The following is a 23,333-nucleotide window of genomic DNA, read 5'->3' on the forward strand; positions in this document are numbered from 1 at the left end:
AGGGCAGGGAAGCCCACAGGGGATCACACTTAAGCACAGCCGGCAACCCCAACCCTTATGTCTCCTAGTGTTTCCTAGTGATGTCTTTCCCTCACATCTCTCATGTCTGCGATTTCAGTAAATGGGGGAAAATACATATACTGCATACAGTATATAGGCCCTGTGTGTGTGTGTGTGTGTGTGTGTGTGTGTGTGTGTGTGTGTGTGTGTGTGTGTGTGTGTGTGTGTGTGTGTGTGTGTGTGTGTGTGTGTGTGTGCGTGTGCGTGTGTGTGTGTGTGTGTGTGTGTCAGGGCTTGACACTTGCACCTGTCAACCAGCCAAATGCTGGTAAAACTTGGCCGTGGTAAGTAACAATTTCAGTCTCACTAGCCACTTTGACAGGTAACTTATTCTTTGGTGTGTCAGTAGCATTAATTATATTGAAATACAAGAATAAGGGGGAAAAATAACAACAAAACTCTGGCTAGTAGAAAGCCTAAATGCAAGGATGATAGTATTCAGGTTCAGTAATAATAATAATAATAATAATAATTGTATTTGTATAGCACTGTATCATACAAGGCATGTAACTCAAAGTGCTTAACAAATGGGAAAAAAACATCATTGTAGAGATGGATTTAAAAGGAGAGGTATAGAGGAGAGGCAGAAATAGCAGGAAGGCAGAGGAAGAAGAGATAGATAGAGATTGTAGAGTCATAAGGTCAACGTAGGACCTGATTTCAGACTTGACAGAGTTTGTTTGCAAGAATAAAATGTAGTCATTAGGGTTTTCACATTTTGAAAAGTATTAAAAAGTTCAGGCTCAGAATTTTCTTCTACTAGAAGGCCTGTAAATGGCTAGTGACATGGTGAAACCACCAGCCACAGTGGCCGGTGAGCAAAAAAGTTAACGTCAAGCCCTGGTGTGTGTGTGTGTGTATTTGAATATTGTCTCCATTGAAATTTGCCTGTTTTAAGAACTTGAGGGTGTACAGTCGGACCAATGTTTAGATCAGGAGAAACTTGGTGCACGCACACAATAAACATTTGTATACTGCTACTGCAACTCATCAGGTCAATTCATTCATGCTGCAAGCCCTTGTAGGCAGCCCATTTAAGGCAAAGCACCTTTTTGTTTTGCTGGCTGTGATGCTGGAACTGGTTATTCAAATCAGATGAAATGAACATGTTCTGACAGAGTGAAATTGTGAAGTGAATATTTTTTGTGGCATACTAAAATTATGGTATTTGGCATTTAAATGAACCACAAACGCATAAAAATGTAAAAATGACATTTATTTTTTTGCATTACACACAATGTTTAGCTATTTCCGTAAGACAGTTTGATGTAGAGAAAGGATGATTTATTTTCACAAATAACACTCAAGACTCAGTGCAGCCATAATCAGAAATCAGTTTATCACAGCAAAGTATTGTAATTGGTATGTGAATGCAGTCCACATGCGCAGATAGGGGAGGGCAGGTGTAGCTGGGAGATCCTGTGAGGGACTTCAGTGGAAGAGCAGGACGGAGACGACAGACCCCAACAGGAGCAGGACACTTCCTCCCACATGCTTGGCACCGTTGCACAGGTCCCCCTCACAGCAACTTAATCCTACAGCGGTAGAGCCCAACTGTGCAGACAAGTCTCCCACACAAATGCTCTTTGAGGCACATCCTTTAGAAGTCACCTTCTGTCCACTCAGCTCCACTGCAATGAATAGGTATTATCAAATGATAACTTCACCACAGAACATAATCATGTAAGGACCAACAAGAGAGATTATCTTATAATGTACAAATTAAAAGTTTGCCTAAGAACCTTCACTTTATCACTGTGGAGGAACTCCTAAATTTTCTCTCTGGAACCTAAAAATTCCACGCGACAATTGGTTTCTCTTGAAGGTTCTTCAGATGAGAGAACCCAGGAACCGAAAGTCTCTTTGAGGAGCCCTTTGATTGCCAAGCTAAAGGTTCTTTGGGTTCTTCCAGGCTCTACAGACAACTTCTAGGTTCCCCCACTATCCAACTGATGGCTCTTTGAGGAACCCTCAATGAAAAAGCGGAATAACTTACCAGTTGTTTTAATGCAGCGGTCCTCACTTCCAACACAGGACATCATTTGTGTGCAGTCATCTCCCTGACAGGTGAAACACTTCTTCCCGGTGGCAGTGGAATTTGTATTTAGCTCTAAAACAAACAAACAAACAAACAAATAAACAAACAAATACGTGAATTAGACATTTGGAAGGATAACCGGGAAAAAACTAGAAGAGAGTGGGAGAAAGTGTTGGGGTACAGTGTGGAGAAATGACCAAGAAGATACTGACCTGGTGTCTCCTGAGAGTTGCAGCGGTCTGTTTTGCAGCATTTGGTGCTTATTGTTGTCTTAACAAGGCCAAAGTTCATTACCCCATTGATGCACTGCTCCGACGGCAAACAGGTCTTGAAGTTCATGTCTTGCAATTTCTGATTATCTATCAGCAAAAAGAAAATACAGTGTCCATAAGAAAACAGAATCACATGAGTTGATATGGGTATTATTTTGATTGATGTATTATGTCTAACTGTTAAATAAGTCTTAAAGTGATACTGTCCCATTTTTGGAAATAAGCTTATTGTACACCGCTTAGAGGTAAAATTTGCATATCCATACTCGGAGAACGGTTGAAAGTACAGGAGAAAGGTTAGACTCAATCATTTAACTCAAGGAGAGGTGTAAAATAAGCTTATGTCCAAAACTGGGACAGCATCACTTTAAGTCTTTCTTTTGTTTGATCAGACAAGTTGTATCTTTTAGCTGGCATGTTTTGACGGAGCATTCCTTACTTGCATAAGTCGTAACTGTCATGCTGCCACAAGAATTTGCGCCACATTCAGTTTCTGTATTTGTGCATGATGGAGAGGAAACAGGAATGCACTGGTTACAAGTGAGAGCAGCCCCTGGAAATACAAAGACAGAAAGAAGATTAAATAATCACGTATAACTGTTTGCAATATAAAAATATATAATAGGCCTAATTGTATATGGTAGCTTCCATTTTAATTTATGTATAAAAACGGTGGAATGTAGTAGACAAATATTTCAAAATTAGATTTTAAAATAATGTATGCCTACTTCAATAGGCTAATAAAAAACACTTACCTCTGCAGAAGAGCCCCCAAATAAGAGTTATGGTGAAGATGGATCTCATCTTGATTGTCATAAAGAACTGCACGGTGGTATATCCTGTGGCATCCCTCTTATAGGAGTCAGGTAGGGGAGCAATAGAAACTTAAAGCCCCTCCTTTTCCAGTGAAATGAAACCATTCCCCCGCTCCTCAGGTGTCAATGAACCACAATGGTTAATACCTAAGCTTGACTACTTTTTATTTCTTCTTAGAGTAGAATAGAATAGAACAAAATAGAATAGAATAGAATAGAATGTCTTTTATTTTCTTGTCACTGTTCACCTGTACAATTAGCCTACAGTAGGCCTACACTATTGGTCATCCATTCACAATGAGATTGAAAGCACTCACTTCAGGGCAGCACGTATTACCCACATTAGCTGAGGAAGTGATAGTATGGACTTGAATGGGGCAGGGGCAGTGGGTTAGGACATCCAACATTTACTGCTTGCTTTTATCTTTGTGTTCTATACCAAGTGTAACTTAATGTTTGCATGCCTTTAATTATGTAAGGGGTGTGGAATATCCAGTGGCTTTGGGGATAATGGAACTAACGTGGCATGTGTAAATACCCCCTGTCTGTTTCAGTCTGTCCACACTCAAGGCTTTCGCCACCTGTGACTTGGGCCTTTGTCTTCTCAAGACCTTGAGTTTTACAGAAGAAAAAGAATATTTAAATAAAATAATTAAGTGTGCATCCTGTCTCTGTCGTCCCTGCTGAACCTGTGTGCCTTAGGTCATTAAGTTTCTAGAGGGGAGCAATAGCTCCCCCCTAGTGGCGTAGTCAGATATAGAACAAAAGTGGTAATTATTATATTGGGTAAGAAGCATAAAATGCCCACTCTGCTACACCTAGGCCTACATGCTTTCAATTGCCCAACTAGTAGGTGTCTTCTTCATCATCGTGTTTTCCTTTTTGTTGTGCTTCATATGTGACATATCCAGACAACAAGCTGCCAATTCTACCATATCCTTAAGCCAGGCTGTAACTATACAACTATCTTAACTTAATGATTGAGCCTGTTGGAACATAGAAAAGAATGCAATTAGTCATCACTATATGGCAATATCTAGGACCTCCAAAATACAATGCCTTGATCGCTATGTGCTGTTCAAAACCTGCATTTATGTAACTCTCCACATGAGTAAGACAACCATAACCAAGGCACTACTGCATCCCCATAAGGGCAGGGAAAGTCAGGCCAATTTGCAAGACTACAATATGAATGAAAAGTAATAAATGGATTTTCCTGTCAGTGGAATTGGTTGAACATAAGTAGGGAATATTGAGATACAATACTGAGATCTGTGAGGGCAGAACGACTATACTTGGGGGTGGGTTGTAGGCCTATTTGGCCTGTATGGTGAGATGCAACCTATGGCTCTGGATACAACTTACAAAAGTCAGTAGCTACCGTAAGAATCTGAAAAAAGAGAAGCCCAAAGTAACATTGGTGTGAGTATGGGACTCTGACAGCTTGACAGCTCTGCAAGGCTGTTTTGACCGTAGGCCTACAGATTGGGAGGTGTTTGAATGTGACAACCTTTAGGCCTACAGGAGGCCTAATGTGGAAACAGTTACCGATTAGGCCTAGGCTACATCACTTTTTGCGTGGACAGCCTGATCCCTATCAAACAAGTTCAAATGTTTCCAAACTCAAAACCATGGATCACCAAAGACATTAAGAAGCTGCTGGTGCAAAAAGAACAAGCGTTCAAAGCCAATGATCATGTAAAGGGAAAATTATTCAGAGGGAGATAGGCCTACAGGCGAAAATGAATTAAGGAACTATAGCCTACAAATCAAAAGTGGAAGAACTGATGGTGGCCAATGATTCGCGAATGGCGTGGAAAGGAATAAAAACGTGATACATGATTGGGCAAAGTAAACAACAAAACATCCCTTGCCACTCAATAGGGGAAGCCAATGCTTTGAACGAACACTTTGCGAGATGGGAGAGCTCTCCACGGCTCCTTCCGACTTGGTCAGACAGCGCGTAGAGCGCAGTCGTCACTGTCTCCAGTAGGGAAGTGGAGCGAGTGTTCGCTCAAGTGGAACCTCGGAAAGCAGCCGGACCAGATAAGTTGCAGAACATGGTTTTCAGGACATGTCAGTCACCACCTGCCACTGCCTAAAAAAACAAAAGCCGTTTTTTCTGAATGAATACAGGCCAGTACATTAACTTCTGTGGCGATGAAATGTTTGGAGAGAATTGTGAGCACCCCACTTAAAGTAACACAGTAACACAAACGGATACACTGCAGTTCGCATACAGACAGCTAAAGTCTGTTGAGAGGACGCAGTAACCACAATGTTGAATGGAATAGGCCTATACAAACATCTGGAATTACCTTCTTCATATGTGCGCATTCTGTTTGCAGACTTTTCCTCTGCGTTCAACACCATACAATTAGTCCACGGGCCAGGTGAGATTTCGGTACCACTCAGAGGGGCAAAGGTTGCTTATATTTTTTGAAAAGATCAGGGTCTCCGCGGATCCTTAAAAAGTCTTATAAAGTCTTACTTTTAATATTTGTTTTTTAAGGTCTTATAAAGCATTATATTTCGCCAATTTTTGGAAGTGTGGTATTATGTTTACGTGGGAGGTCTTATATTTCCCCTGGGTAGCTTGAGTGTAAGAAAAAGGTCTATTTTTTTGACGCTATAAACCTTATTTAACCGGCATACGTCCCTTATCAAGATGCGGAAAAGTAGATGAAACTGATCTGTGTTTGTGGCGCAGCACAGCCCGCTGGCCACACAGCGGGGGGCAGCCGCAGACCTGTGGGTACAGCCAGAGCCGTCTAGCCTACTTGCATGTTCTATTAGAAACAGTCGAAAAAGTGGTCGAAAAAATATGAACGTGAATCGAGATGGGTACTGTAGATAGATGCACGTTCAGTGTAATGTGGCTTGAGGACAAGAAATAAAACGGTTGCTATCCAAAGCAACGTCGGAATATGAAGCTTGATGTTAACTGTGTCGGGAGGACGCATAGCCTAATCAGTCGTTGAGTGTAAGTTTTAAATCTTGTCTATCGTAAGCATGTTAGCCATGCCCTCGCGTTTGGGTAGAAGCGTTTGCTACATGTAAAGGGTTCATTTCATAAAGTCCATTATGACCGTATTCGAAAATAAATGTTCCTTCATACAATAGCCTACACTTTCAAAATCGCCTCTAGATACGTGACAGGCTATTTGAGGCCTCTGTCAAATGCAAAATGATTTCGTTAACATGATGGCAGCATGAGGAAGTGAGCGCGAGGCAATACGAAATCGGATGAGTAACAGAATATGTACGACGCCAATGATCTGGCGAGGTGCGTAATGTCCAAATCGGTAACCAGATGGGCAACGGTAAACGCGCTAAATGCTTGTTATGGACATGCTGGAAATCGCTTCCAAGTTGTGCGCTGTTTGTTGAGAACAACAAACTACAGACAGGCTGCTCAAATTAGAACGCTTGCTTCTGCTACCCGTCTCTGATAAAGCGAGCTGGAGGAGGAGAAACGGCACTCAGAGTAGTCATACATTTAACCCTTTTGACACCAGGTGTCATCTCTCCTAATAGCAAAGTGCATTCAACTATTTATCCATCAGAAATGATGAGTTGTTGAGCCATTTTTAATGTGTACATTTAAAGGCATTTGATGAACATTCATCTCAGTTTTCCAAAGGCCGTCAAAACATGCGTGGGACCCTCAATTAAATGCCAGTTGTCAGTTAACTGACCATATGCATGCATGGTGTCTGTAGGCCTACAGATCAGTTACACCTCGCTACTGCTTACACTGTGTTTACCCTAGGCTACACTATAAAAGCACAGTAGTCATATAATATTGTTTATTATATATAATTATGTATAGGCCTACATTTCATTATAGCAATGCAAACTAATAACATTAGCAATATTGCAATGCCTCACCCCGAGCGGTGGTCTTATATTTTATCATCAGAGGTCTTATATTTGTCTTAAAAAGTCTTATATTTGGTGATCGAAAATGTGCAGAAACCCTGAAGATACATGTCTGAAGTTAACATTTTTGTATGATAACCCTTCTGGTAGTCCAGCCAAGTTAGGGTTATCAGTCGTTAAAGTAACACCCCCCCCCATCAAAAATAAAGGTTTTTAAGATGGGTGCCTGTCTTTCTACTGGCCCTTGATTAAGACATATAGGGATGGTTAATTTTGTTATGTGTGGTATCGTTGCGAAGGGGAGACACTGTGCTTTCATCCGACACCTTTTGAGAACATTTTGGTTGAGTATAGCCCTCCCTGCAGCTCTTCAAACATTTATTCAGACACATTCAGACAGGCGCTGGGTTAAGATGTCTTGTCCCGGGCCCAGCCAAGGCTGTCAGCGGCCCTGTATATCATATGAAAGGTTGGATTGTATAGTATACAGATATGACCATGTATTTGGTGTACCTATTTGCATAGCAACCTATTTGCATAGCAGCCTATTTGCATAGCAACCTATTTGCATAGCAATATAACTAACTCCCACTCCACTTTTCTTTTTTACACTGCATTGTACATGACCCCACACTACTCTATCAGTTCCATGTAGTGGTAAACTGGCAAGGCTTCTAAGGCCATTCTGCAATTGGTTATCATAGCTCATTATACACCATGTATAAAATATAAGCAACCTTTGCCCCTCTGAGTGGTACCGACATCTCACCTGGCCCGTGGACTAAATCGCATATCCTCATCGACAAACTGAGTGCAATGGGAGTCAACTAGACTTTTTAAATGGGTTTTTGATTTTCTAACTGACAGAGTGCAATATGTTACAGCAAGTAATGGACAGTCATCAACCATTAGCATAAACGGGGGGGTTCCTCAGGGGAGCGTTTTACTAGGCTACTGTACACGAATGACTGTGTGAGCCACACCCCTGAATGTTCTGTTTTTAAGTTTGCTGATGCGATAGTGGGTTTCTTAACAGGTGATGAAACTGGCTACAGACAAGAGGTAGACCAGTTCTGTACTCGGTGCACTGAAAATTCTTTAATTTTAAATGTTTCAAAAACAAAAGAAATGGTTATAAATTTTAGGGAAATGCCACCACATGAACCAAGTAGGCTAATGTAGGCTACATGGGAATGATATTGAAACAGTAGAAGAGTACAGCCTATCTAGGTAGGCCTACAATAGATAATAAGCTTACATGGAAAGAAAATACTCTTGCAAGATACTCAAAGGCACAACAGAGATTTTATTTTTTTCAAGGAAATTGCGTAGCTTCAAGGTTGATACAGTGATTTCAAGATTGTTTTATCTAACTTTCATACAAAGTCATTCAGTGTTGGGGAGGTGGTCTTTCTGTTAAAAAACAGACACATGCTGGACAAAATCACACACTAAGTTGTAAAATAACTGGAACAGAATTTAAAAGTATCAGGCAAATCTCTGATAAGTACACTACCAATTTGGCATTAAAAATAGGCTAGTAGATGATCCATCCCACCCCCTTTTCTTTGAATACTCCCTCCTCCCATCTGGACTTAGATACAGGTACCCTTTTTTTAAAACTAATAGAGAGTTAACAAACTTTGTGCCTAGAAGCATCCAACTGTTGAATAAGTTAAGTGCAGACAGAGTTAATGTAATAACTTTAATAGGCTATACTGAATGTATATGATTTTTAATTTAATTTAATTTAATTATTTCTATTCTGCCAGGACTTTTTATTTTAATTTGAATACTTTGGATGTTTTGTTTGTTTTTAGTCTTGTCCTTGTATAATGTCGTAATTGTAATTGTTCAAGTGTTCCCAAAACGCAAAACAAATTCCCCCTGGGGCAATAAAAGGTATATTCATATTCATAAGCATTGAGCAGAGCACCTGACAAAATTTCTATGACAGATATATGAAGATGTATGCGATATATTAAATAAAAGAACTTGAACTTGAACTTGATAGGCAGCAGCCTACATACACTTGACTATACTGCGATGTGCGTTGAACTTCAGCACAAAGGCATAGAGTCTCTATGGACTGGATTTCCGCTATGAGCGCCTTACTGTACATGATTATTATTGAGACTTGAGGTATGGACTTGTGGTCTGGTATGAGAGTTAGGTATACCGCTATCATTCATAACACAGTATCAATTTCCTCCACATAAAGATATATCTTCAAACATATTGAGTTTTCAAATTAAGGTAAAAAAAGTAGCCTAAATAGTATAAATGCCACCTTTCTCTTTCTCTCTTATTGCACAAAAGCAGCGATTGCGTCATCAGTTTCACTTTTAATCAGTGTCTGGCTGGCAGGAAAAGGGAAACTCTTTGCTTTCATTTCTTCATTCCCCCTGCAGCATGTATGTTGACCCCACCCTAACAGACACATTTTTATACCATGTCGCCTTATTGTGTGTGTCTATTCATACAAAATGAGTCACTTGTGCCATTTCAAAATTTAACAAGCCATTAACCCTTAACACACATTGCTTATTCCATATCTTTTTTTTCAAAAAAGGAGGCCGCACCTTGCATAGATTATGTTTTTATAAAAGTGTGCTATGAATTTGTGCAATAAAAACACAATCTATGCAAGGTGCTGTCTCCTTTTTTAAAAAAAAACAACAAAACATTTGGGCCAGCACCCTTACAGTTTAAGTAGCCTGAGTGACGTTTGCTCTTAGCTGAACAATTATTCTATGTCGAAAAATGGTAGAAGGATGGTAGAAATGTTCACAACCTAAAAGTAGGCCTACGTACATGTTTTCACATCTTGTGATGTATTTTTTCTGACAATATTTGAGTGACCCCAACTGCACACACTGTTCCGCGACTGGAACTGTAATATTCTATGAATATTTAGCCTACAGTCACTATTATGACAACCTTTAGTGATACATGACTTGGTCATTGTCATTCTGGTAACAGCTCATTTATTACAGGGGTCATAATCAAATGTTTAAATGTTAAACTGAAATGTATGTGAAATCTTGAGCATAAATAAATATAAATACAGTGGTGGATTATTTGAATACAGTGAATTATTTGGTAATAATAACAATAAACATTTACATATTGTATATGTATCATTTAGATTTCACATTTAGAGTCATATTACTTTGTATACATGAGAGAGAGACTAAGAGAGAGACGGTGCATTGGGGTGAGGTGGAGTGGGTGGGTGGGGGTAGGAGGGGGGATGCGCCACACACACAAGCAGCAAGTCTGCAGGAAGAGGTATTCCATTGAAATTCAGTAATGCTAGATGGAATCTGAACTCTACATTGGATTTAAAACAGAATACAATTGAGATATAGTTTGTTTTTATGACTCACAATATTGTGGTATTTACCTTAAGAGTCTGGGACCCTTTAATGGACCATAAGCACAATAAAATATTCATATTCAATTATTCATTTATTTACATATTTTTTATTTTTGAATCAAACGTTAAAACCCATTTCATGACATGTTGTAAATGTTGTGGTGACACAGTAAATGTTGTGGTATTTATTCAACACTTATAGAGTTGATTTGACATCATTTGGACTCAAATGAACTCTCTAAGTGTTAAATGAGCACTGCAGAATTTACTGTGTAGTTTTCAAAAAAGTATATAAAACAATTATTATTTATTTTCACAAACAGCAATCAAGCCTCACTTCAGATACTTATCATGCAGATGTTAATTAATCCACGCAAAGTATTATAACTGATGTACTGCCAATGCCAGCCTCCATGACCAGACAGGGAAGGACAGGTGTTGCTGGGACTCGGAGATCCTGTGAGGGACTTCAGTGGAAGACCAGGACGGAGACGACAGACCCCAACAGGAGCAGGACTCCTCCTCCCACATGCTTGGCACCGTTGCACAGGTCTCCCTCACAGCAGTTCAAGTTCTCAGACATGGAACCCAACTGTGCAGACAAGTTAGCTCTGCAAAGGCTACTTGATGCACATCCTTTTGCAGTGAACACCTCTACATACACTTCAACTGAGGATAAATGTTACATTGTAAAATATAGAATAGGATATTAAAATGACCAACCAGATTTAGGTAGGCCTATTGTTAAGTTCAGAGGTGTCAAAAGTAAAAGTAAAAAAAGAAACACTATTTCCTTCCAGCATAGAACTTATCCGAGTAAAAAGTAGACCTGTGTACTTACAATCAGCTGACGCTGCACTGGTTGGACATTTGTGGTGGGTCCTTGTTAGTGTTTTTCAGTAACAACAGAGTCTATCTATCTTGTAATTTACAATGTAAATGGAGTAACAGTTATGTAATATCATGTGCTAGTGTTGTAATTACACCATAAATTTACTTTTACTTTTACTTCTGACACCTCTGGTTAAGTTGAAAACTCACTGGCTGTTTTCATGCAGCGGTTCTCATTTCCCTGACAGGATATAGACTGTTTACAGTCATGTCCCAGGTGACAGGTGAAACACTTCCTCCCGTTGAGAGTGGTATTTGTATTTAGTTCTGGAAAAAAAACACAAACAGTGGATTAAACATTTCGAGGGATAACCTGACAAGATGTTAGTTACATGCAGAGCAGCAAAAGCAGATCAGCAACGGCTCAATGGGAATATGTCGCTAAGCTAGTGAAAGTCAATGTATCCATGTAGCATTGTAGCATGCTACACGGATCCATTGACTTTCACTAGCTTAGCGACATATTGCCTCTTTTAACTTGTCTTAAAGCAAGACAACGCTTAACATGAAAAATAAGACACTTTACCACCTTTATAAACCCCAGCCAACGATTTTAACTGTATTAAGCCCCAAAATAGTGGCCTACCCCTTTAAATCAGATTACAGGGTTAGGCCTTACAAGTTCGAATTCCACCCTTACCAGTACCTTCACAAGGCTGAAGTGCCCTTGCTTGAGAAAGGCAACTAGCCCCACATTGCTCCAGGCCAAGTAGCCAATACCCTGTACTTAAATAATGGTAAGTCGCTTTGGAAAAATAGCGTTACTGTAATGTAATGCAATGTAATATTACGTGACATGACATATCCTTTTTGTATTTACCCGGATCCCCTCTATGTCAAAACGCCAACCATTTTCACTTCCTCTTTTTTTCAACAGTCTAAATAAACCATTTTATAACATGCAACACATACAGTAACTCAAGAAGAGGATCATGCCCTCTGCAGGTCATTTGGGGAACTACATTGTTCTGAGTCAAGAGTCGTGCCAAAAATGCTGGATTATCAAAATCATGTGATATGGATGGTGTCAAAAAAGGATGACCAAAACAGGCAAAATGTCGAACAAACGGAACATGATAAATATGGTTGCTGTGGTCTGTTTACATTTATCACAAATGGGGCTAATTAAAAAAGGAGCTTGTTCAAAATAGGAAAAAAAATGTGTGTAATGACATCAAACCGAAACAGGGTTGGGATTGGAATAACCCAGATGCATTGTCTTCAATCCAGCATCTTAACAGTCTAGTATTGTTGTCTCTTTCATTCCAGAATCCTGCTTATGAATATAGGCTACACACAGAAATCTAAAATACTGACCTGGAGTGTTCTGAGAATTGCAGAGGTCTGTCTTACAGCATGCCGTGCTTACTGTTGCAGCAGTACCCCAACCAAAGTTCAATATCCCAGTGATGCACTGCTCAGGTGGCAAGCAGGTCTTAAAATTCATGCTTAGTACTCTGATCCAAGCTATCAGCAAGAGAGTGGTAACAATAATAATATGACTGAGTCATGAGATGCGTCAGACACAATTTTGAAATTTTGAAGCCTTTTACCGTACTCACAATTGTAAGTGGTAACAGTCATACTGCCACATGACCCCGTGCCACATGCTGATTCTGTATTTGTGCACTGCCATGGATAGGTAACAGGAATGCACTGGTTGCAAATGAGAGCATCCCCTGTAAATATATACGTAAAAGAACAGTAAGCAAATCTAAGAATAAAAAAATACAACTGAAATGACTTTAAAACATACAGTGAAATAAACAAGATAAACATTGGACAGTGTGATTTCAAAGTACTTAAAACAAAAATCGATTAGATTAGATTCTTTATTGTCCTTAAGAGATACTTGCTTTCACATCAGACAAGATACAGGTCAATTTCATCAGGATCAGCATTAGTCAGATCTTGACTCACATCTCATATACTGTAGGCCTACAATTGAAGTAGATGGTAATAGAATTGTTACCTTCATAGAGCAGTTTCAAAAGAATACTGAAGGCGAGAATGGGTCTCATCTTGATTGTCACAGTGGTATCGACTGCCGCAGTGGTGTCCTACGACAATCGTACCCCTCTTAGGGCCAAAACATACCAAGGCGGAACGGAACGGTCCCGGGACGAACGCGGTCTTTCTGCTTAGTTTTGGCCGGCGTGTTTTTCTGACAGCGTCGGCGTGCGCGGCCAGTCCTATTCAAAACCCTCCCCACAGCCAAAGCTAGCATGCTACTTTGCCATTCATTTGAATATCAAGTATATACTTTATATTGACTTTTCAAGTGAAGTTAATGGTAGACCGTGTAAGATTGTGGCCACACACACGCACGCACGCACGCACGCACGCACGCACGCACGCACGCACACACACACACACACACACCAATTCATAGCCAAACATGTTACATTGTTTCTCTATCTCAACTGCCGCTGACTGGTTTGTCTGGTCTTGTGATAAATGGACATTTGCATTGGCACTGGATGAAATGGAAGTCTTTCTTTCCTTTCATTCCCTTATTGAGTTTCTATTAACTGGTAACCCCACCCAACAATATTTTTTTACATATATATTTTGTCTTCATGTGCATCGCAAATAAATGTAGGCCTATCATTTTTCACTTCCTATCAGCATTCCTGTGATAATCAAACATTATAAATATAATTATAAATATAGCCTACGTATAAAAAGAGCACAGGAGGGTATAAAGGGGCACTGGCGATATGCTTGCTGTGTGCTTAAATTATGCATGCAACCACACTCGATCAAGTTCATATACTTCCTCAAAGGGGCCAGATAGCCAACAGGACTCCAAATTTTAAGAGACATAAGGACAGCAAACCCAACCTCCAATCACAACGCAATGTTTTTTCCCCCGTTTGAGAGTTTCAGAGCAGTTTGAGCGATAGTTTGGTACCAACCGCAGCCCTCAACTTCATAGGCTTGCTAGGCTAGGGTATTCCTGATATGGAAGTCTTTCAAGTCATTGACTGCAAAGACATAAATGTTTTGCAGTGTTTCAGAAGGAGTGTTTATTGATGCAGTACAGACCCAAATGACAATACAAGTCAATACAAATGCTAGGCCTATGCTCCCTGAGATGAGGGGAGCAGCTCGGCTTAGCGTAGAAATTTCTCAACGGGTGTTCTATAGCCCCCCAGGGGGCGTTACGGAGCCATTGGGGGGCATTGAGAATTAAATTAAATTAAATTCAATTCAATTAAATTCATTTATTTCTTCAGGACATTGCGAACATATACATACATGCACATATATGTAAAGGCAGGGTAGGTGTTTACAAGCATTACAAATTAAAATCCCAAACATACATCTAAAACCAAAACAGACCGTTCGTAACAAAGAAATGAAACACAATACAGACGCAAAAAACATGTCAATATGAAGAAAAAAAGAGACAGCTGGGGGTTGGAGGGTGCTCAGTTGCAAATTAGTTTATGGCATTAGTTTATTTGATTTATTTAATGCTAAGGAGGCATTGGCAGGCTTATGATGAGGTCACAGGGACATTGGGAGGGTTATGATGAGGTCATGGGGTTGAGAACCACTGGCTTAGCGGAAGAGCAGGACAGACATCACGGGCCACAGCAGCAGGACTACGCTGGCCCCAGGTCCCGGGCCCACACCCCAGGCTCCGTTACACAGGTTTCCCTCACAGCACCTCACGTCTGCAGCCACTGACCCCAACTCTGATGACAGGTCCCCTGTGCAGATGCTGCTGGTGGCACAACCCCTCGCTTGAATGCTCTGTCCACCAGTTGTGACTGGTTTTAAAAATGAAAAAAAAAAAAAAACAGAGGTGTGATTCAACTCTAATATTAGCATAGACTATGCAGCAATATTAAATAATACACCATAGAGAAAAAAAGACAGTTGCAATGGGGTGTAGAATAGTTAAAAGTAGTATTATATCTCTATATTGAAACAGTAAGTATTCAAATTGACTATCAAAAGCCTACAATATGATCTAGTCTAAAGGCCAAATGGCGCCCTCTTTTGGGGACCTTAAATGAACTGTAATATGGTAAATCATTTCCTCAAGCTTATGTCTTTTCCCCTATCCTCTGGGCCTGTTCATCATTGTTGACCTGGATAAAGTCAGTTTTATGTTGGATAATAATTTAGCATTCAAAATGCACAAATACATATATGTGTAGTGATGAGCAACCTGGATTTAGAAGCTACAACCCAGTACCACATATTCCATAGGACCTGTTTTTACCTGTATAGTTCAACCAGGTGATAAGTCTAATTCAGGGATGGGCAACTTTTATGGTAAGGAGGGCCACATTTTTTCATCGCCACCATGGAAGGGCCACATGACCACGGATCAGACTGCAATTCGCAGAGTTCGAGGTGCAGTTGATTGCTGATGACTGCCCATATTGTTTGGAAGGAATAGAATACTCCACACTTAATACTCTATTACCCAACAGTATAATTACAACAGATTGATTCAGTAGTCCTTTAAAAAAATATATGATCATTTCTTTTTTTTAAATTAGGCCTACTGTTTTATCTATGGGCCGCATTGAGTGAGGAGGCGGGCCGCATGTGGCCCCCGGGCCTCCAGTTGCCCATCTAATTGGATAAGAGCAGGTCATTTGGAATATGTGCCACTGGATTGTAGCTTCTGAATCGTGGTTGCCCATCACTGCATAAGTCATATGCCTGAAATAACAAGCCTAGTGGCACATAAGGACATTCATTTTGAAGCTAGTTTGACAACTTTTTTTCTTCAGATAAGTCACGTAGAGCAGGGCTGGACTGGTAATCTGGCATACAGGGCATTTTCCCGGTGGGCCGACAGTCCTCAGGGGCCGATACTTTCGTTTTTTTGTTTGTTTGTTTGTTTCAAAATTTCCCTTAGTATAGAGACGGGCCCACAATTTAGATGGGGTGGCCCATCAGTGCATCCTTAATATACAGTGGACTGAGGCCCATCATAATTGTGGGGCTCAGAGGAGTATGGGGGTGGGCAGCGGTGTAGTCTACTTTTTTGAAGTGGCTATACTGTATATTCGAGCATTTTTGGAAGTCTGTATACTGTATATATTTATGCTATTCTAAATAATGGATCAATCAATTTTAAGTGGGTATACTGAAGCCCCGCGTTGTACGTAGACTACACCACTGGGGGTGGGAGTGAGGGGCTAGTCTATGCCAAAAATGTCCCAGGCCGGTTTATGGTCCCAGCCCAGCCCTGACATAGTGTGTGTAGGCTCCTTTGACTTCACCTCTGTCTCTGAATGTGTTCTCACCTGTGGCTGAGATGCAGCGGTCCTCATCACCGACACAGTCGATCCTTGATGAACAGAGCTGTCCAAACAGGTTGCAGGTGAAACACTGCCTCCCGTTGGAGCCACTATTTCCAATAGCTGGAACATAAACCATAAACTTTCTTCATGGGTCCATCTCAATTCAAACCTGCCCTCTCATTTTTGCTTGTGGCCTTGCGATACAAAGCCAGGTGTCACTGATGATAGAAATTTTACACAATATCTCACAAAAGCACAATTCAAAGGTAATTTTCTCCAGAGTTGCATAAAGTAGAAGTAGAAGTACTCTTACAGATGTAATCACAACACTAGTAGTGTCATATTACAAAGTTGAAACCATGTAATGTCCTACCAGCAGTGTTGCGATCACATATAAATACTTCTACTTCTACTTTTTACAACTCTGGGGTGAATTTCTCGAAACCAAAGTTGCTTACTACATTAGCTACTTCTTTGCTTTCAATGCATTTTCCCATTGGCAACTACCGAAGTTTCTAACAGGCTAACAACTTCCCTTTTGAGAAACTCACCCCAGATTGTCTTGTTTGCAATTGGGATGTAGAATGAGTAAAAGCCTTGACACACCTTCCCCCATGAAGGCGGTGCATCAGCGAAGCAGGACACCACAAGCAAGAGGCGAGGACAGGAGGAACTAAAAAGGGGAAAGAAATCTGGTGCCACACGGATGTCTATTTTCTGTAATTTATTTTTTAGTGCAGTGAGACGCATGTCGAAACGTTAGTCTCACTGCACTAAAAAATAAATTACAGAAAATAGACATCCGTGTGGCACCAGATTTCTTTCCCCTTTTTGCTTATGTTTTAGTCCTGCTCTGGTTGCACCAGATTGTTAATTTAGAAGCGCGGAGTGCGTATCTCCTTTGTTTGACAGGAGGAACTAGTTTGAAATGTACTTCACGTGCATAACCACACAGAACTCTCATTTTTTTACAAAGAGTGTTTCCTCATGCCTATAACCACTAGTGGTGTGGATTGGCACTGTCCCTCACGATCTGATTCGATCACGATTCGGGAGGTAGCAATTCGATTCGATTCGATCCGATTCAATTCTACCATGCATTGCAATGCATTACATTTCTACTGAAAGCAAAGCAAATGTTTAATCAGTCATGATGAGACAATACAAGTAGTCAGATACTGAGCACCAATTTATTGGCTGTTTTCTGTATCAATCTATATCAGTCTTGCAATGTTTTGAAGTGCTTTTATTTAATTTAACATTCATTTGCTCCCGAAATATCCATGGAAGTAATTGAAACTTAAAAAAATTGCCGGATCGATTCTGGAACTTGCCGGATCGATTCTGGATCGTCCATGCCCCGCATTGGATTGGATCGCTGAATCGATCATTGTTGACACCACATATAACCACATAGATATCTGATTTGTATAAACCAAAATTTCCTCATGTGTGCAACCACATGGACTTTGCATTTGTACAAAGACAAGGAACAAATGTGATCGACCGATGAGGAAGGAGAGATAGTGAGAGATTGCATCATCAGCATTACGTACTGTGTGAAGCATGCTTACTACTTGACAAGGACACAGTTGATGTTTGGGAACATTGAGGCAGCCTGTTCAGCCTCAATATTTTTATACGTTTTAGCTGACTAAAAATGTTTTATCCAAAAATGACATCCACAATAATAGCAACAATAAGCAGCAATAGCAAGAAACAATAACATGAAAGCTAACAAAGTCAACAAATCCATTTAATTTTTCATGAATATTCTGTCAATGCAAAGTTACAATTTCAAAGGACCCCCTCTAGGGATCCCTGACACCACTAAGATCATCTTCAATTATTTACAGCTGGAGTAATAATGATGTAATATCGTACTTCTAAAGGCTTGGGTGTGAGTGCACTAATGTACCTGGAGGGGTCTGGGTGTTGCAGTTGTCCGTGTTGCAGCACAATGTGCTCAAGGTGACTCTTGCAGTTCCAACGTTCAGGGAGGCATTGATGCACCGTGATGAATTGAAGCAGCTTTTCGTGTTCACTTCAGTTTGTGTGCCCACTGAAAATAACAAGCCCATGAGAAACATAGTATAATATAGTGGTTGGATATTGTGGTTTTCTTAACCCTTAATACCAACCAACTTAGCCTACAACTAATGTATTATGAGTTAAACTGTGGAAAACACTATAAGTTGATATTTTGTATGTTGTATGAGTAGGTCATATACCAGTGCATGGTTTTATGACAGTAATGAATCCATGAAAAACCATACAAGTCCAAAAAATTGTAAATGTCCAGAATTGTAAATACCTGGTAACATTAATTTTTAACATTGACATTAAAAAATCTTACATTATCATAATTAAGAAGCAATTTGTTTTCTGACTTCAAGAAAAATCTAAATAAGAAATGCAATGTTCCAACTGCAAATTAAAAAAAACATAGGCCTCTGTTCAAAATGTGAAAATGTGGACTTGTATGGTTCTTCGTCTCAGGGCTTCAGTTGCAAACTCTCACATGCGGAAATGGTGGTGGTCATACTGCTGCATGTGTCGAGAGCAGAGGACACACACGACTGTGAGGATCCACTGCAAGACCCAGATGTGCTGCTGCAGGTGATGCACGACAGTCCCTCAGCTGGAGATGAAGTTCACGCATGTACACATGCATCCACACACACACACACACACACACACACACACACACACACACACACACACACACACACACACACACACACACACACACACACACACACACACACACACACACACACACCATTAGTCATAGTAGATCAGGTAATGAGTGAAATCATTTGTTTTAACGCTAACTACCTCCTCTCTTTGGTTCATCAAAATGCAGACAGCCGACTCTTCAGAACTTGCGTAGCTGTGTGCAATGTGTTTGCAGCCCATAGAGAAAGCAGTAAATTCTGAAGAACTTGTCAACCTCTTACAAGCTGATGAAAAACTGAAAGATTGTGGAACCAGCATTCCAAAGTTGAAAACCAAAAAACAGTTTGATTCTATCTGCTGTTAACATGATTGACTTCCCTAATTAATGCATTAACTTGGTTGAAGAGTAAGGTAGTTTTAAACACGGGCAGGGTTTACACCTCCATTTAGTTATTGTTCAACGATTGGAGAGATGCTGAGACAAGCATCTCAATGGGGCCACAGCCAATGGCTTCTATTATGCTTTATGTAGCATTTTGGGAATATTTTTTTCTTTCATTCACAAGATGCCAAACAAAACATGACAGGAAACTAATTTCGCTTTCAAACTACTTGATGAGATGCATACTTTTGAAGACAAATGCTGAGGATGGTTTCAAGAACAGATATAGACATGCTCATAAACAACCTTTTTAAAGCCGGTTGATACATAGTTCAAATTAACCAAATAACGGAGACAGCAGCAAAGAGTTGCTGGCTGCTGGCCTAAGCTAATTCCATTTTTCATTTGGTTAGGGTTGTTAGTGATACAGTCAGTGTAAGCATGTTGTTAGGTTACCGTACTGTATGTGATAAAAGGACCTGTAAAATAATGTATTACTAAATTCCGAATGCAATACACATCTTCATTGTCACATACTTCTTACCTTGACTGAAAAGCAGGAACATTATGGAAATTATTTGACGAGACATGTTGATGGTAAATGGAAGGATGAGTCTATGTTTGTATAGGCTATCAGTCGGCATATGTACCTGTCATTTGAAGGTGTGTCTATATAACATTTTTTCATTGCAATAACTGGTTAAACTGGTCCGTTTTGCTGTTTCAGAATGAGGAATATCAGATCAGATTGCTAACTGCCAAAGTTAATAGAAAGTAGGCACGATGTCAAAATGCTTGGGTTTCATTTGCAGCCTCTGTAAATGCACAGCGTCTAGACTGATCAATTTTCACATTCCAAACTCCTGCTATTGTGATTTTGTGATGTCTTTGTTCATGCCTTCACCACTGGCACGAGTTTCTTGTATCATTTGCAATCAGAAACGACTAGATATACGAGTTTTGTACCTATCAAATTAATCTAGGAATTTGTTTTCTTTCACAATAGGCCTATTTGTTTTCTTCTGCGGTGAGGTGAGGTGAGGCTGAGGCATTGTAACATCTTCACTAACCTAATAAAAATGCCCAAGACTCTTGTATTTCGTCTCCTATTTATTCTTATTTTATGCTTTAATATTCCAGGTGTGTGTGTGTATGTGTGCGTGTGCATGTGTGTGTATGTGTGCGTGTGTGTATGTGTGCGTGCGCGTACGTGTGTGCGCGGCGCGCACGTGTGTACTGAACTTTACCCTGCTGCCATTGAGAGACTGAGCATAGAGGTACGTATCTGTTGTGCATAATCAGTAGAGATGCACAGGATCCAAGATCCGGTTCCGGATCCGGCAGGATAATAGGGTTTTTCACAGGATCCGGTATCCGGCAGTTACCTAAAAATCAGGATCTGCTGCATCTCTAGCCTAGGTTTTTCAGTCAGTCTTTCACAACCCCATTTGCTGCATGAAGTGAAAGCCCCTTGGAAGCAGCCAATGCAAGTAGTGTGGCAGTAAGCCAATGAGTCTAAAAAATAGTTTGAGCCAACGTAATAAAAAGGGCCCACATGTGCGAGTAGCAGGGCTTAACACTAACACCCGCCAGGTAGCCAAATGCGGGTGAAAGTCGGCGTTGGCTAGTAGATACCGAAGGTTCACTAGCCATTCTGGCGGGTCCGTTACTATTCTGAATGATGAGGCACCGCATTTTGTAGTTTTTTTCTTTGGACCGTCTTTGCTACAAAAGCAATGCAATGCGATTTTGCGAGCCTACAATACCCATGAAGCACCTGTGTCACGTGTCACCTGTGTCTCACGCAAGCCAGGAATCTGATAGAGCTAGTCTTGCGAAGAGGAGTGACAGCGAGCTACCGGGACATCAGCGTGCGTTCGGAAATGTCACTGGAAACCTTCACGTGAAAATAAAGTAGCGAAGTTCATCTCAACTGACCTGTTTTGCGATCTGTCATTAGTACAATACTTAGTAGTAATGGACATTAAAATGACTAAAGCGAGAGGAAAACACGTCAGTCTGTCTTACTCTTGTGAAAGTCTCAGGACTGATTAGCGCAGTGATAAGACAAGGACGGCATTAATAATGTTTGGTTAAAATTGTTTTCTGATTTGCCTGTAGGCCTATGTCTTCATACCTTAATATTCCTCCATGTTTCTTGTGCTGTTGTTCCCGACTGTCAAACCGTTCTTAAAAAACGCGCAGTAGCCCAGTAGCCTTCCAGACTGCACAAAAGCATCCCATTGCATGTCCCTTCGAAGGTGCCCGTCTCACCTTGCGCCCGTTTGTATTTTAAACAACTCACTATTAAACGGCATGAAAGGAAGTCGTAGCCCCTTCTGTAGCTACACATAGGCCTATATGTGTGTGCTTTCTAGTGGATATTTTTATAAGCAAATATTCCAGAAGAGGTGTTATTCCACATCCATGACCTGAGGACAGGCGAACTTGGCAATGACTTTACGCTATCTACTTTGCGCATCAATTTGGACGGCGACCTCCACAGATAGGCCTATATGATATGAAGAAGTCCCTCCAGATTAAAGACGAAAATATTTTGCTCTTGTGTAGCTTACATTTGTGCCCTTCCACAACACTGTGCTTGGTGTTTCTGCATGGTAGGCTAAATATAGGCCTACTATAGGCTATGCCATTCCTCAGATCAGTAAATCTGTTCTTTGCATAGCATGCATGCATGGACCAGTTAATAGGCCTAACAATTCTAATTATTAGGCCCTATAGCATATTATATTATATTATATTATATTATATTATATTATATTATATTATATTATATTTAGGGGTGGGCATAGATTAATTTTTTTAATCTAGATTAATCTCACTGTAATTATGAAATTAATCTAGATTAATCTAGATTAATCTATATCAAAATGGCTCATTCAGAATAGGCACGATAGCGAAATAATGCCGAAAAAAACCTTGGGGTTTCTTAAGACAGATGGCGCATTAGACCAGAGCTCATCTTTTTTTCCAAAATGCATCTCATCTTCAAAAAATTGTCATGTTGATACTTGGAGATGAAAAAATCACAGCAATATGTGTAAAGTGTGTCCAATATGTTAGAAAGCATTTACAGTTATAAGATATACTGAATACTGTAATAATAATAATAAGATATACTAATACTGAAATTTCAAAATGAACAGCGCTATAAGTTGTAGAGGCAAATACAGATAAATCTATCAAACATTTAGGCTATTTAAACAATATTACCTCAACAATTCAGCATTTCTAATGGGCAGAGAGAGAGAGAGAGAGAGAGAGAGAGAGAGAGAGAGAGAGAGAGAGAGAGAGAGAGAGAGAGAGAAAATCTGCCACTGACTGTTAAAAGGAGCAGCGGCTCCTTTAAGAGAGGGAGGAGCTCTGCGCGTAGTAGGCACATGCTGTGTTCCATTACCCGTACTTAACGCCCTTTCCTGTTTGGGTACGCAGGGCGTTCCATTTCTAATCGCGAGGGTAAAGTGTACTGTAAATTACCCGGATAACGCCCCCAAAACGGCCATTTTTCGAAGTGTGGTGTTACTGTACACTTTTCGCACTCAACGGCCGCCATGTTTGTGACGTAGTTGAGTGTCAGATCTGTCAAACGGTTGAATCTCTGTGATAACAGCATAGTTTTGATTCCAAAGACAATCGCCATG

General features: G+C 40.3%; 2 protein-coding genes across 2 annotated transcripts; both read right to left on the reverse strand.

Annotated features, from left to right (window-relative positions):
- Positions 1-1,380: 1,380 nt before the first annotated feature.
- LOC134448422 (phospholipase A2 inhibitor NAI-like) lies at positions 1,381-3,207 on the reverse strand. The gene is made up of 5 exons (XM_063198098.1): positions 3,126-3,207; positions 2,810-2,923; positions 2,311-2,457; positions 2,057-2,170; positions 1,381-1,691 (listed from the first exon to the last, which is right to left on the reverse strand). The coding sequence occupies exons 1-5, from the start codon at positions 3,184-3,186 to the stop codon at positions 1,492-1,494; spliced, it is 636 nt and encodes a 211-aa protein (XP_063054168.1). The 5' UTR covers positions 3,187-3,207; the 3' UTR covers positions 1,381-1,491.
- An 11,347-nt stretch (positions 3,208-14,554) lies between these two features.
- On the reverse strand, positions 14,555-20,299 carry LOC134449159 (urokinase plasminogen activator surface receptor-like). The gene is made up of 5 exons (XM_063198966.1): positions 20,216-20,299; positions 19,132-19,251; positions 18,529-18,672; positions 16,614-16,730; positions 14,555-15,116 (listed from the first exon to the last, which is right to left on the reverse strand). The coding sequence occupies exons 1-5, from the start codon at positions 20,259-20,261 to the stop codon at positions 14,905-14,907; spliced, it is 639 nt and encodes a 212-aa protein (XP_063055036.1). The 5' UTR covers positions 20,262-20,299; the 3' UTR covers positions 14,555-14,904.
- Between the last annotated feature and the right edge of the window lie 3,034 nt (positions 20,300-23,333).

The sequence above is a fragment of the Engraulis encrasicolus genome, chromosome 5 (genome assembly GCF_034702125.1).
Source record: "Engraulis encrasicolus isolate BLACKSEA-1 chromosome 5, IST_EnEncr_1.0, whole genome shotgun sequence".
Lineage (NCBI taxonomy): Eukaryota > Metazoa > Chordata > Actinopteri > Clupeiformes > Engraulidae > Engraulis > Engraulis encrasicolus.

Excerpts from the sequence above, each read along its gene's own strand:
- LOC134449159 (XM_063198966.1), bottom strand. The coding sequence starts at position 20,261 with ATGTCTCGTCAAATAATTTCCATAATGTTCCTGCTTTTCAGTCAAG. Across the intron at positions 19,252-20,215 it reads GTTCCTGCTTTTCAGTCAAG|CTGAGGGACTGTCGTGCATC; the intron begins GTAAGAAGTATG and ends CTTCATCTCCAG. Across the intron at positions 15,117-16,613 it reads CCGCTGCATCTCAGCCACAG|TCACAACTGGTGGACAGAGC; the intron begins GTGAGAACACAT and ends TTTTAAAACCAG.
- LOC134448422 (XM_063198098.1), bottom strand. The coding sequence starts at position 3,186 with ATGACAATCAAGATGAGATCCATCTTCACCATAACTCTTATTTGGGGG. Across the intron at positions 2,171-2,310 it reads CAACTCTCAGGAGACACCAG|AGCTAAATACAAATTCCACT; the intron begins GTCAGTATCTTC and ends TGTTTGTTTTAG. Across the intron at positions 1,692-2,056 it reads CCGCTGCATTAAAACAACTG|TGGAGCTGAGTGGACAGAAG; the intron begins GTAAGTTATTCC and ends TATTCATTGCAG.